The 13353-nt window shown below is 48.4% G+C and overlaps 1 protein-coding gene across 1 annotated transcript; it reads right to left on the bottom strand.

Moving 5' to 3' along the window:
- Positions 1–641: 641 nt before the first annotated feature.
- On the bottom strand, positions 642–11299 carry LOC127909913 (transmembrane protein 196). Its single transcript, XM_052472379.1, has 5 exons — positions 10386–11299; positions 7939–7995; positions 2236–2371; positions 1815–1957; positions 642–1560 (listed from the first exon to the last, which is right to left on the bottom strand). The coding sequence occupies exons 1-5, from the start codon at positions 10548–10550 to the stop codon at positions 1492–1494; spliced, it is 570 nt and encodes a 189-aa protein (XP_052328339.1). The 5' UTR covers positions 10551–11299; the 3' UTR covers positions 642–1491.
- Positions 11300–13353: the final 2054 nt, after the last annotated feature.

The raw sequence follows: 13353 nt of genomic DNA on the forward strand, positions 1-13353 counted from the left end.
CCTGTAGGTTAAGGACCCATGGACATGCAGTCTGTCAAGAAGCCTAATGTCTCTTACCTTGGTTAGTTACTGTAACTAACCAAGGTAGGTGTTGCCCCTGGTTACTGTGTTACCCCTGTCTGTAGTGGCAGATAGTGACAGATCAACAGGGTTAACTAAGTACTCTGGTTACTGTGTTACCCTTGTCTGAGTAGCAGATAGTGACAGATCAACCGGGTGAACTAAGTACTCTGGTTACTGTGTTTACCTTGTCTGTAGTAGCAGATAGTGAGACAAGTCTGTGAATAGGGTTAGCTAAATGAGATTTCAGAGGACCATTTTTAAGGAGCACTTTGATTTAATGCTCAATTAGCATGCACGCACGCATGCACACACACTGGCGTGTGAGATCAATATCTTGTACTCCCACAGACAATAGTCCCCCTAGCAGAGAGCGTGTCTCCTCTAATTCAATATCAGAAAGGATGCCTGACGTGTGTGTGTGTGTGTGTGTGTGTGTGTGTGTGTGTGTGTGTGTGTGTGTGTGTGTGTGTGTGTGTGTGTGTGTGTGTGTGTGTGTGTGTGTGTGTGTGTGTGTGTGTTTGTGTGTCTGTGTGTCTGTGTGTGTGTCTGGAACCTGTTATGAAATCTACAACACCATCTAACATTTACAGAGTTTTATGTGTGTTTTATAGAAGCCTAAAGAAACATATTGTCACTCCATAGATAATGTTTGTTTTCCTGATATACAAGTATGAATATACAGCAGGGTTAGCCAACCCACCTCCTTGAGGGCTTGGTGTTCAGTCTCCAGGATCTTGATTAACTTAATTATGTGTGTTAGAGCAGGGCTGGAGCATAAGCCTGCAAACCCAGTAGCTCTCCAGGAGGATGGTTGGCCACCACTGATATTCAGTTTGCATCGTTGGTTGCATATATAATATTTAAAGCATTCCATATTCTGCTCTACATCAAGATAGCTATAGCATTTTTCCTTCAAACACAGTATACCTGCATTCATATAGCCAGAGAGAGAGAGAGAGAGAGAGAGAGAGAGAGAGAGAGAGAGAGAGAGAGAGAGAGAGAGAGAGAGAGAGAGAGAGAGAGAGAGAGAGAGAGAGAGATTACAAATTGATTGCATGCACATGAGGTCATGTGACTGTCTGTTAGAACTATTGGAGCTAGTAACAACTTGTCCAAGAAGAGCGTTCATTTCTGTGCTGAAGTTCTCCACACACAACTGTGTAATAGTGCTGCTCAGCACTGTTGGATGATACCACACCATGGTCAGCAGAACGAGGTGTGTCTGTTATCAGGGCAACAAGGTGTGTCCGTTGTCAGGGCAACAAGGCGTGTCCGTTGTCAGGGCAACAAGGTGTGTCCATTGTTAGGGCAACAAGGTGTGTCCGTTGTCAGGGCAACAAGGTGTGTCCAATGTCAGGGCAACGAGGTGTATCCATTGTCAGGGCAACAAGGTGTGTCTGTTGTCAGGGCAACAATGTGTGTCTGTTGTCAAAGAGAGGTGGTGTTGCTGTTGTAGGAGATCTGGGGAATCCCGTTGCTGGAGTTGTCCAGGATCTCCTGTTAGAAACACACTCATGCATGAAATTACACACACACACACACACACACACACACACACACACACACACACACACACACACACACACACACACACACACACACACACACACACACACACACACACACACACACACACACACACACACACACACACACACACACACACACACACACACACACACACACAAATTAGGAGAAATCAGTAGCAATGTGTGAGCACGCATGCATGCGAGTGTGTGTTTGTTTCTTACAAAAGATCCGTGTGTGTATGGTTCCTTCTCAGCCATCTCATGTGAGTGGTGCAGTGAGTGTTCTCTCTCCAGAAACATCCTCTGTTGTTCTGAACTGGCCAGACGACAGGTCAACCAGGTAGAGAGAGTACAGGAAGAGATACCTACAGGAGAGACGGAGAAGGGGGAGAGAGACCTACTGAATTGAATGGTGCCAGAACTTAGTTGAATGTTACTGTACCACAGTTCATACTTTATAGCAGGTATTCAATAATAACCCTTTCATATACAGACAAAGATAGGTTTCATGCAGATTAGAGTTGTTGGGTCTGCATCGCCCTACTTCAACTACCTGGAGTAGGAATGAGTTGATTTGCCTGTAGTGTAACGTAATATAATGTTTAATTAACTGTGTTTTGTAGCCTTTTGTAGCGTTGCATACCCAGGCAAGCAATGGTCATGGCTGCCAGGTGTAGCGAGCGGAGAGAGTCCGGTCGTCGTGACAACGCCCGAACGAACTGGAAGTTGAGAATCCCTCCAATCAGACCACAGATACAGCAGGCTGAGAACAGAATCATCTAGAGAGAGAGAGAGAGAGAGAGAGAGAGAGAGAGAGAGAGAGAGAGAGAGAGAGAGAGAGAGAGAGAGAGGTTTAAATTATTGCACCTCCTCATACTGTAGCTACCTTGTCAGCAGGAAACAATACATGCTGAGATGGGAGGGAACGAGACGGAACACACCGTTTATAGTTTCCTACTGTATCACTGTAAATATTGTGCTGTTGTTGAATATTTCTTACAGAGCAAAATGTATTATTTACTGCATAGTTATCCTCTCCCACTCTCTCTCTCTCTCTCTCTCTCTCTCTCTCTCTCTCTCTCTCTCTCTCTCTCACACACACACACACACACATTTCTGACTTTTCCTGGTAGCTCAGTTACAGTGAACTGACCACTAAGTATCCCCACACACTTTATTACTGTGTGTGTGTGTGCATGTCTGTGTGTGTGTCTGTGTGTGCGTGTGTGTGTGTGTGTGTGTGTCTGTGTGTGCGTGTGTGTGTGTCTGTGTGTGTGTCTGTGTGTCTGTGTGCGTGTGCATGTGCGTGTCTGTGTGTGCGTGTGTGTCTGTGTTTGCGTGTGTGTGTGTGTGTCTGTGTGTGTGTGCGTGTCTGTGTGTGCGTGTCTGTGTGTGCGTGTGTGTGTGTCTGTGTGTGTGTGTCTGTGTGTGTGTGTCTGTGTGTCTGTGTGTGCGTGTCTGTGTGTGCGTGTCTGTGTGTGTCTGTGTGTGTGTCTGTGTGTCTGTGTGCGTGTCTGTGTGTGCGTGTGGTGTCGGGATTCTAATGTTACAAATCAGAGCTCACTTTTCAGTCATTAGCCATCGTTTGGAAACACATCAGACTCCAGAGATACACTAACCTACCATAACCTAATCATCACACACAGAAGAGAAGAGGAGAGGAGAGGTTGGCTTTTACTAAAGTGAGATCGAATGACAGTGAGATAGAGAGCGTGAGAAAGAAGGTGTGATGGGGGGAGACAGAGGGCGATGCATAAGCCAGGAGATGGAAAGAGTGAATAACACAGAGTGAGGAAGGAGCAATTACTTTGGTATGGATCAGCCATTTACACCTCTGTGACTTCTGAGAGGAGGATAGGAGAGAGAGCCACCATTGGGAGGCACACGACCAAGGGTTCAAGGCTATTACAGAGCAAATCAGGGAGTTGGCTCATCGGCAGCCCGCCACCTCTGAGACCCCCCAACCACCCAGTAACCTTTTTACTATTAGTGGTGGGTTTGTACAGCCTACCCCGGCTCCCCGAGAACCCCGCTTACCACCTGCACAGCAATATTTTTGGGATCCTGGAACCTGCTCAGGTTTTCTTTCTCAGTGCTCCCTCATTTTTGAGCTGCAGCCATCTTTATTCCCTTTGGATCGATCAAAGATAGCATATATTATTACGCTAATGTCGGAAAGGGCGCTCTCCTAGGCTACGGCAGTTTGGGAGCAACAATCCGCTATTTGTCGTGATCTGGAAGACTTCATGGCAGAGGAGAGGAAGGTTTTCGATTCTCTGGTATCCGGGAGAGCCAGCCGAAAAACTACTTGAATTACATTAAGACTCCCGTAGTGTGGCAGACTACGATGTAGATATTCGCACGTTGGCCGCCGAGAGTGCCTGGAATCCAGAGTCCCTATTCGATACCTTCCTTCACGGATTATCAGAGGTGATAAAAGATGAGCTAGCTGCTCAGGAGTTACCGGTGGACCTTGATTCCCTCACCATTAGGATTGATGGACGTCTACGGGAATGCAGGAGTGAGAGGAGGTCCATCCGCTATGGCTCGCTCACCTCCGAAGGAATCCAGAAGTCCCCGAAGGCTGTTTTTTCGAGAGGATCCGAGGCCACCCGACCTCCCTCGAGAATCACTGACGACGGGTGAGTTGGATACACCGGAACTTGTGCAACTGGGAAGACTGGGAAGAGCTAGATTATCACCTAGGGAACATTTGCGCAGGGTAAGCTCCAACAGTTGTCTGTATTGTGGTGCTGTAGAGCATTACATAGCCACCTGCCCAGTGAAGAGACCTGAATCCTTAGTAGGTACATGTACACTGGTGAGCCTGACTGGGAACCCTTTAGGATATAACCAAAATCCTTTTTATGTGATCTTGCTGTGGGGAGACTAGTCTAATTCTCTCCGGGTGCTCATTGACTCTGGCGCATATGAGACTTTCATGGACGCTATCCTGGTATCGGAACTAAGTATTCCTACTCAACTCCTCTCCGTTCCCATGGATGCCAGGGCACTGGACGGCCGCGCCTTTGGAAGAGTCACACACAACACAGTTCCCGTTATTCTGTGGGTATCTGGAAACCACAGTGAGTCAATACAGCTTCTCCTCATTGAATCTCCCCACGTCCCTGTTGTTTTGGAATTTTCTTGGCTCCAGAAGCACAACCCCGATATTGACTGGACATTCACATTTCCTGAAGGCGGCGCAGGCTTCCCCGGAACGTCTACCTTCAGGTTTGAATACGGCCTTGGATCTCTCTGCCATTCCCACAGAGTACCATGAGCTCCAGGAGGTTTTCAGCAAGGCTCGTGCTATCTCACTCCCTCCTGTGGTTTGTGGTTGAGGTTGACGCTTCCAACGTGAAAGTAGGGGCTGTACTTTCCCAGCAATCCGTCAAGGACCAAAAGCTTCATCCCTGTGCCTTCATGTCCCCTCATCTCAACCCTGCAGAGAGGAACTATGACATTGGGAACCGGGAACTCCTAGCGGTTAAGATGGCCTTGGAGTAGTGGAGGCACTGCCTGGAAGGGGGAGAAGATCCATTTTTGGTGTGGATTGACCATAAGAATTTAGAATACCTCCGCACTGTCAAGCACCTCAACCCAAGGCAAGCATGTTGGGCCCTGTTATTTAATATGTTCAATTTCACCATCTCCTACCGAAAACATGACTCTGGACGCTCTCTCCCATCTGTACAGTTCCACTGCCACTCCCTCTGAATCTGAGACCATCTTCCCTGCCTCTTATTTGGCGGCTTCAGTTGTTTGGGGTATTGAGGCTCTGGTCCGCAAGGCACAATGTTCCCAGCCGGACCCTGGGGGGGGGCTAGGGCTAACCGGATGTTCGTTCCTGATCCGGCCCGGCCTCATGTCCTGGAATGGGCTCACTCCTCCAGCCTTACCTGTCATCCTGGGGCTCATCTTACCATGGCTTTCCTCCGACAATGCTTCTGGTGGCCCACCATGGCTCCTGATGTCTCGGCCTTCGTCGCCGCATGCATGGTGTGTGCTCAAAGCAAGACTCCGCGGCAAGCTCTGTCTCGCCTCCTATAGCCACTCCCTGTCCCTCATCGCCCCTGGTCCCATATTTCCCTGGATTTCGTCACTGGGCTTCCTCCGTCAGACGGTAACACCACCATTCCGACAGTGTTGGATAGGTTTTCCAAAGCCGCCCATTTCATCCCTCTTCCCAAGTTACCTTCAGCCAAGGAGATGGCCCAGCACGTCTTCCGAATCCATGGACTCCCAGTTGACATGGTTTCAGATCAGGGTCCTCCGTTCTCGTCCTGATTCTGGAAGGTGTTCTGCATCCTTATCGTGTTGTCGGCCATTCTGTCCTGCGGGTTTCATCCCAAATCCAACGGCCAGTCGGAGTGAGCCAATCAAGACATGGAGACGACACTCGGTTGTCTCGTTGCTAGTAACCCCACCAACTGGAGCCAGCAACTGGTCTGGGTGGAATATGCTAGGAACACTCTTTCCTGCTCGGCTACTGGACTCTTCCCCTTCGAATACTCCATGGGGTATCAGCCTCCGCTCTTCCCAGAGCAAGAAGTTGAGGTCAACACACCCTCAGCCCAGATGTTCGTCCACCGCTGTTGGCATACCTGGAAAAGAGCTTGGGCGGCTCTTCTCAAGATCACCTCCACTGCTGTTTGTCTGCTGTTACCCTCTGTGTTCACCCTACTTGTTATGTGTCCAAGATTAAGCCCTTGTCCCACAATCTTTTGTCTTCTGTTTCTAGGCCCATCCCCCATGTCATCGACGGTCATCCTGGACATCCTGGACCCGGCTCTCATCACCAACTTTCACAGCCGGCACCCCGGTCAGCCAGCTATGTGCTGGCCGGGGTGCCGGGGGGGCTTACTGTCACGCCCTGATCTGTTTCACCTGTCTTTGTGATTGTCTCCACCCACCTCCAGGTGTCACCCATTTTCCCCATTAGTCCCTGGGTATTTATTCCGGTGTTATCTGTGTCTGTTGCCAGTTCGTCTTGTCTTGTCAAGTCAACCAGTGTGTTTTTCTGTGCTCCTGCTCTCTTTTGCTAGTCCCGGTTTTGACCCTTGCCTGCCTTGACTCTGAACCTGTCTGCCTGACCATGCTGCCTGCTCTGACCTCAAGCCTGCCTGCCACTCTGTACTTCCTGGACACTGACCTTGTTTATGATCTTTTGCCTGTCCACGACCATTCTCTTACCTGCCCCTTGGATTATAATAAATATCAGACACTCAAACCATCTGCCTCACGTGTCTGCATCTGGTTCTCGCCCTATGACCTTATATAAACAGAGAGTACACAGTGGCAGAATACCTGACCACTGTGACTGACCCAAAATTAAGGAAAGCTTTGACTATGTACAGACTCAGTGAGCATAGCCTTGTATTGAGAGAGGCCGTCGTAGGCAGACATGGCTCTCAAGAGAAGACAGGCTATGTGCACACCGCCCACAAAATTAGGTGGAAACTGAGCTGCACTTCCTAACCTCCTGCCAAATGCATGACCATATTATAGACACATATTTCCCTCAGACTCACAAAGAATTGGAAAACAAATCCAATTTTGATAAACTGCCATATCTACTGGGTGAAATACAACAGTGTGCCATCACAGCAGCAAGATTTGTGACCTGTTGCCACAAAAGGGCAACGAGTGAAGAACAAACACCATTGTAAATACAACCCTTATTTATTTTCCATTTTGTACTTGAACAATTTACACATCATTAACACTATAGACATACGACATTTGAGATGTCTATTCCTTTGCAACTTTTGTGAGTGCAATGTGTTACTGTTGATTTTGATTGTTTATTTCACTTTTGTTTATCTATTTCACTTGCTTTGGTGATGTAAACATATGTTTCCCATGCCAATAAAGCCCTTTGAATTGAATTGAGAGAGATGGGAAGAAAAGGTGGGGTTACTGCTGAGAGGAGACAGGGAAACAGAGACAGAGAGAGAGACAGAGAGAGAGACAGAGAGAGAGGCAGAAAGAGAGAGCGAGATGGGGGAGAAAGGGAGGGGCGACAGAGACGAGGAGGGAGAGACAGAGAGACAGAGGCAGAGAGAGAAGGGGGGGGGGTGAGAAAGAGGTGACTCCTGTTCCTGTCTCCTCGAGTCTATCTTTCTGAAGGACCTGAGTAACTCTTACCTCCTGTCCTGGATATATTTCTGCATGTGCTCACACCCTCATACAGAGGACAACAGTGCTATACTCCCTAACTTACTGACATGCACTCCTGTGTCTGTGTACTCTGGTGTATGGTGTGTGTGTGCATAAGTGTGTGTGTGTTTTGGTTTTACGTGTGTGTGTTTGCGTTTGCGTGCGTGCGTGCATGTGTACTTACGATGAGTCCAGTCCTCTTCCTAGCACACAGGACTCCACACATCCCACAGATGAGAAACTGAGAGAGACAGAGAGGAACCAGATCAAACCTGAAATTATGACAGCATAGAAACTATTGAATAATTTAATAAAACTTCTTTAGTAAAATGATGAGAAACTATAGCTCCTCCCTAGCTCATCTGGCAAACATCAATGGGACAGACCTCTATGGAACCTTTCACAGACCTCCATGGAACCTTTCACAGACCTCCATAGAATGTTTTAAAGACCTCCATGGAACCTGTCACAGACCTCCATAGAATGTTTCACAGACCTCCATGGAACCTTTCACAGACCTCCATAGAATGTTTCAAAGACCTCCATGGAACCATTCACAGACCTCCATGGAACCTGTCACAGACCTCCATGGAACCTGTCACAGACCTCCATAGAATGTTTCAAAGACCTCCATGGAACCATTCACAGACCTCCATGGAACCTGTCACAGACCTCCATGGAACCTGTCACAGACCTCCATGGAACCTTTCACAGACCTCCATGGAACCATTCACAGACCTCCATGGAACCTGTCACAGACCTCCATGGAACCTGTCACAGACCTCCATGGAACCTTTCACAGACCTCCATGGAACCTTTCACAGACCTCCATGGAACCATTCACAGACCTCCATGGAACCTGTCACAGACCTCCATGGAACCTGTCACAGACCTCCATGGAACCTGTCACAGACCTCCATGGAACCTTTCACAGACCTCCATGGAACCTTTCACAGACCTCCATGGAACCTTTCACAGACCTCCATGGAACCTTTCACAGACCTCCATGGAACCTTTCACAGACCTCCATGGAACCTGTCACAGGCCTCCATGGAACCTGTCACAGACCTCCATGGAACCTTTCACAGACCTCCATGGAACCTGTCACAGACCTCCATGGAACCTTTCACAGACCTCCATGGAACCTGTCACAGACCTCCATGGAACCTTTCACAGACCTCCATGGAACCTGTCACAGACCTCCATGGAACCTGTCACAGACCTCCATGGAACCTGTCACAGACCTCCATGGAACCTGTCACAGACCTCCATGGAACCTTTCACAGACCTCCATGGAACCTGTCACAGACCTCCATGGAACCTGTCACAGACCTCCATGGAACCTGTCACAGACCTCCATGGAACCTGTCACAGACCTCCATGGAACCTGTCACAGACCTCCATGGAACCTGTCACAGACCTCCATGGAACCTGTCACAGACCTCCATGGAACCTGTCACAGACCTCCATGGAACCTTTCACAGACCTCCATGGAACCTTTCACAGACCTCCATGGAACTTGTCACAGACCTCCATGGAACCTTTCACAGACCTCCATGGAACCTTTCACAGACCTCCATGGAACCTTTCACAGACCTCCATGGAACCTTTCACAGACCTCCATGGAACATTTCACTGACCTCTATGGAACATTTAGAGAAGTGAAATCGAGACAATGAGACTGTCTTCTGTAAGCGATCGCGGGGGAGCTCACTGTATGAGCATAAAATGAAACAAACACATTAACTATTTCACACTTGCTTTGGCAATGGAAACATATGTTTCCCGTGCCAATAAAGTCCTTTGAATTGAATTGAGAGAGAGAGAGAGAGAGAGAGAGAGAGAGAGAGAGAGAGAGAGAGAGAGAGAGAGAGAGAGAGAGAGAGAGAGAGAGAGAGAGAGAGAGAGAGAAGAGAGTGGGGAGGGAGAGTGGAGAGAGAGAGAGAGAGAGAGAGAGAGAGAGAGAGAGAGAGAGAGTGGGGAGGGAGAGGAGAGAGAGAGAGAGAGAGAGAGAGAGAGAGAGAGAGAGAGAGAGAGAGAGAGAGAGAGAGAGAGAGAGAGAGCAGAGAGAGAGAGCAGGGAGAGAGAGAGAGAGAGAGAGAGCAGAGAGAGAGAGAGAGCAGAGAGAGAGAGAGAGAGCAGAGAGAGAGCAGGGAGAGAGATAGAGCAGAGAGAGAGAGAGAGAGAGAGAGAGAGAGAGAGAGAGAGAGAGAGAGAGAGTGGGGAGGGAGAGTGGAGAGAGAGAGAGAGAGAGAGAGAGAGAGAGAGAGAGAGAGAGAGAGAGAGAGAGAGAGAGTGGGGAGGGAGAGTGGAGAGAGGGAGAGAGAGAGAGAGAGAGAGAGAGAGAGAGAGAGAGAGAGAGAGAGAGAGAAGAGAGAGAGAGAGAGAGAGAGAGCAGAGAGAGAGAGCAGGGAGGAGAGAGAGAGAGAGAGAGAGAGAGAGAGAGAGAGAGAGAGAGAGAGAGAGAGAGAGAGAGAGAGAGAGAGAGAGAGAGAGAGAGAGAGAGAGCGAGAGAGAGAGCAGGGAGAGAGATAGAGCAGAGAGAGAGAGAGAGAGAGAGAGAGAGAGAGAGAGAGAGAGAGAGAGAGAGAGAGAGAGAGAGAGATATGGTAAACTAAAGGCTCTACATACACACAGGCCGCTCCAGATAGGTGAAGCATCTCCTTGCTGTGGTTTGTGTTCCTCCCTAACCCGGCTTAGCCCAACGGCTCCCAGGACGATACTGGAGACCCCCAGCCCCACCTCCAACACTGACAGCAGCAGCAGGCTCCACAGAATTTTCCGGCTGGAACACATCCTGCCCAGGCATCCTCCTGGAGACCAGTCCGCCTGTCTGCCCTCCTAAGTCGGCTTCAGTCAGGAGAACATGGGTTGGCAGCAAAACTTTTTTAAACGGAAAAACAAAAATAGGCTGCTCCCCGGAAAACAGTCACGGTTGTTGACAAGTGGACTGTCCTGGTTAAATATAGATGACCTGGATAAGTTCAGGTACCTTCTGGTTTCACCCCATTTCAAAACATTTATAATGTACTTGTGCCAACTAGCAACCCGACCCTGGAGGATCCAACGCCGGCGGACAGAGGAGGAGAGGGAGTCAGCCCTCGGAGAGCGGCTTGATGACCATATCCCTGATGAGGAAAGTTCTGGGCAGGAGATCAGGTAAATCCGCTTGAAATGTAGAGTAGGTTGCCTTCCACGGACATCTCTGTCATGTCGAGTAAATGTTATTTTTTTACTTAGCCTACCTATTTTCATCGAGACTAACCTGCATGAATAAAGGCTGGATCAAATCCAAAAGTGAGTCGTCTGTTTGCTGTTGCTGATAACGGGAGCTCCTCCGGTCAATAATGAGAGGAGAGCATTATGCTCTGAACGGTCGCAAACGAGACTGGCACGCGGTTGCTGTCCATGGGGCTTAAACGCTTGCGCAGACACACTCAACACCCTTCCGCGACCCGACCCAAGTGCCCTCCAGTTCTCTCTCTCTCTCCCTCCTCTCTCTCTCTCTCTCTCTCTCTCTCTCTCTCTCTCTCTCTCACTCCCCTTCTCTCTCTCACACACACACACACACACACACACAGAGACTCCCCCCGGACAGTGTGGCACCTCCTCCTTTGGTCTTTCAGTTTAAATTAGACTCTAGAGACTCCCTGGTCCCGGCGTGACCCCTGGGCAGTTTCACAGACACAAGCCGGTGTCATCAGCACAACCCCTGTAAATAATATAACAGTGAGAGGATCTATGTCACAAAGACACACACACACACTGGTTCACAATTAAACTTTTTTATGTTTCTAAATCAATCCACTTTTTTCAGTTTGTCTTGGCTAAAGCATTGTGTCCGTGTTGACCTTAACATATATATATAGAACAGTTTCATATCTATCTGCCTAGCATCTTCTGCTGACTCTGGTCCAGTGTTCTACCCTGTTACATAATGATCTATTCGAAAGAGCCTCTCTCACCTGTGTGCAGTTGCAGTGTAATGAATGGAATGATGCAATCTAAGGAACCTAGTTTTCTAAACTAAACTGCTTTTTACTGTTCTAGCCTACTGTTATAAATGAATATAATAATCTCTCTCATTATACTGTTCCAAAATAATAAAGACATTTCAATGTCATATTATGTCTATATACAGTGTTGTAATGATGTGCAAATAGTTAAAGTACAAAAGGGAAAATAAATAAACATAAATATGGGTTGTATTGACAATGGTGTTTGTTCTTCGCTGGTAGCCATTTCCTTGTGGCAACAGGTCACAAATATTGCTGCTGTGATGGCACACTGTTGTATTCTACCCAATTGATATGGGAGTTTGTTTTCAAATTCTTTGTGGGTCTGTGTAATGTGAGTTAAATATTTGTCTCTGGTATGGTCATACATTTGGCAGGAGGTTAGGAAGTGCAGCTCAGTTTCCACCTCATTTTGTGGGCAGTGTGCACATTTGCCTGTCTTCTCTTGAGAGCCAGGTCTGCCTACGGTGGCCTTTCTCAATAGAAAGGCAATGCTCACTGAGTCTGTACATAGTCAAAGCTTTCCTTAATTTTGGGTCAGTCACAGTGGTCAGATATTCTGCCACTGTGTACTCTCTGTTTAGGGCCAAATAGCATTCTAGTTTGCTCAGATTTTTTGTAAATTATTTCGTATGTGTCAAGTAATTATCTTTTTGTTTTCTCATGATTTGATTGGCTCTAATCGTGTTGCTTTCCAGGGGCTATGTTGGGTCGATTTGTGGTGTGAACAGAGCCCCAGGACCAGCTTGGATTAGGGGGCTCTTCTCCATGTTAATTTCTCTGTAAGTGATGGCTTTCTCGCTCCCCCTCTCTTTCTATTCTCTCTCTCTGCCTCCCTCTCTTTCTCTCGCTCCCCCGTCACTCTCTCTATCTCGCTCTCTCGCTCCCCCTGTCTCTCTCTCTCTCATTCTCCCTCTCTCGCTCTCTCTCTTTCTCTCACCCCTCCTCTCTCTCTCTTTCTTTCTTTCTCATTTTTCTCACTCCCCCTCTCTTTCTCGCTCCCCCTCTCTCTTTCTGTCTTTCTATATCTCTCTTGCTCTCTCTCTCTCTCTCTCTCTCTCTCCCCCTTTCTCTTTTTCCCCCTCCCTTCTCACTCTCCCCCCTCCTCTCGACCCCCCCCCTCTCTCATTCTCCCTCTTTCTCTCGCCCCCCTCTCTCTCTTTCTCCTTCTTCTCACTCCTTCTCTCTTTCTCGCTCCCCCTCTCTCTCGCGCTCTCTCTCCTTCTCTTTCTCTTGCTCCCCCGTCTCACTCTCTCTCTCTCTCATTCTCCCTCTCTCTCACTCTTTCTCCTTCTTTCTCACTCCCCATCTCTCTCTCGCTCCCTCTCTTTCTCGATCTCTCTCTTTCTCAATCCCTCTCTCTCGCTCCCCATCTCTCTCTCACGCTCCCTCTCTCTCTCGCTCCCCCTCTCTATCTCTCTCTCTTTCTCTCTCTTTCTATCTCTCTCAAACTCTTTCTTGCTCCCCCCCCCCCTCTCTCTCTCTCTCTCTCTCTCTCTCTCTCTCTCTCTCTCTCTCTCTCGCCCCCCTCTCTCGCTCTCTCTCACTCTTTCTCCTTCTTCTCACTCTCTTTCTCGCTCCCC

This window comes from Oncorhynchus keta, chromosome 20 (assembly GCF_023373465.1).
Source record: "Oncorhynchus keta strain PuntledgeMale-10-30-2019 chromosome 20, Oket_V2, whole genome shotgun sequence".
NCBI classification, from domain to species: domain Eukaryota; kingdom Metazoa; phylum Chordata; class Actinopteri; order Salmoniformes; family Salmonidae; genus Oncorhynchus; species Oncorhynchus keta.

Bases quoted from the DNA above. Each gene is read 5' to 3' on its own strand.
- LOC127909913 (XM_052472379.1), bottom strand. From the start codon at position 10,550: ATGTGTTCCAGCCGGAAAATTCTGTGGAGCCTGCTGCTGCTGTCAGTG. The intron at 2,372-7,938 runs GTAAGTACACAT...CTCTCTCTCTAG, and splicing joins GGAAGAGGACTGGACTCATC to ATGATTCTGTTCTCAGCCTG. The intron at 1,561-1,814 runs GTAAGAAACAAA...TGTTTCTAACAG, and splicing joins CATACACACACGGATCTTTT to GAGATCCTGGACAACTCCAG.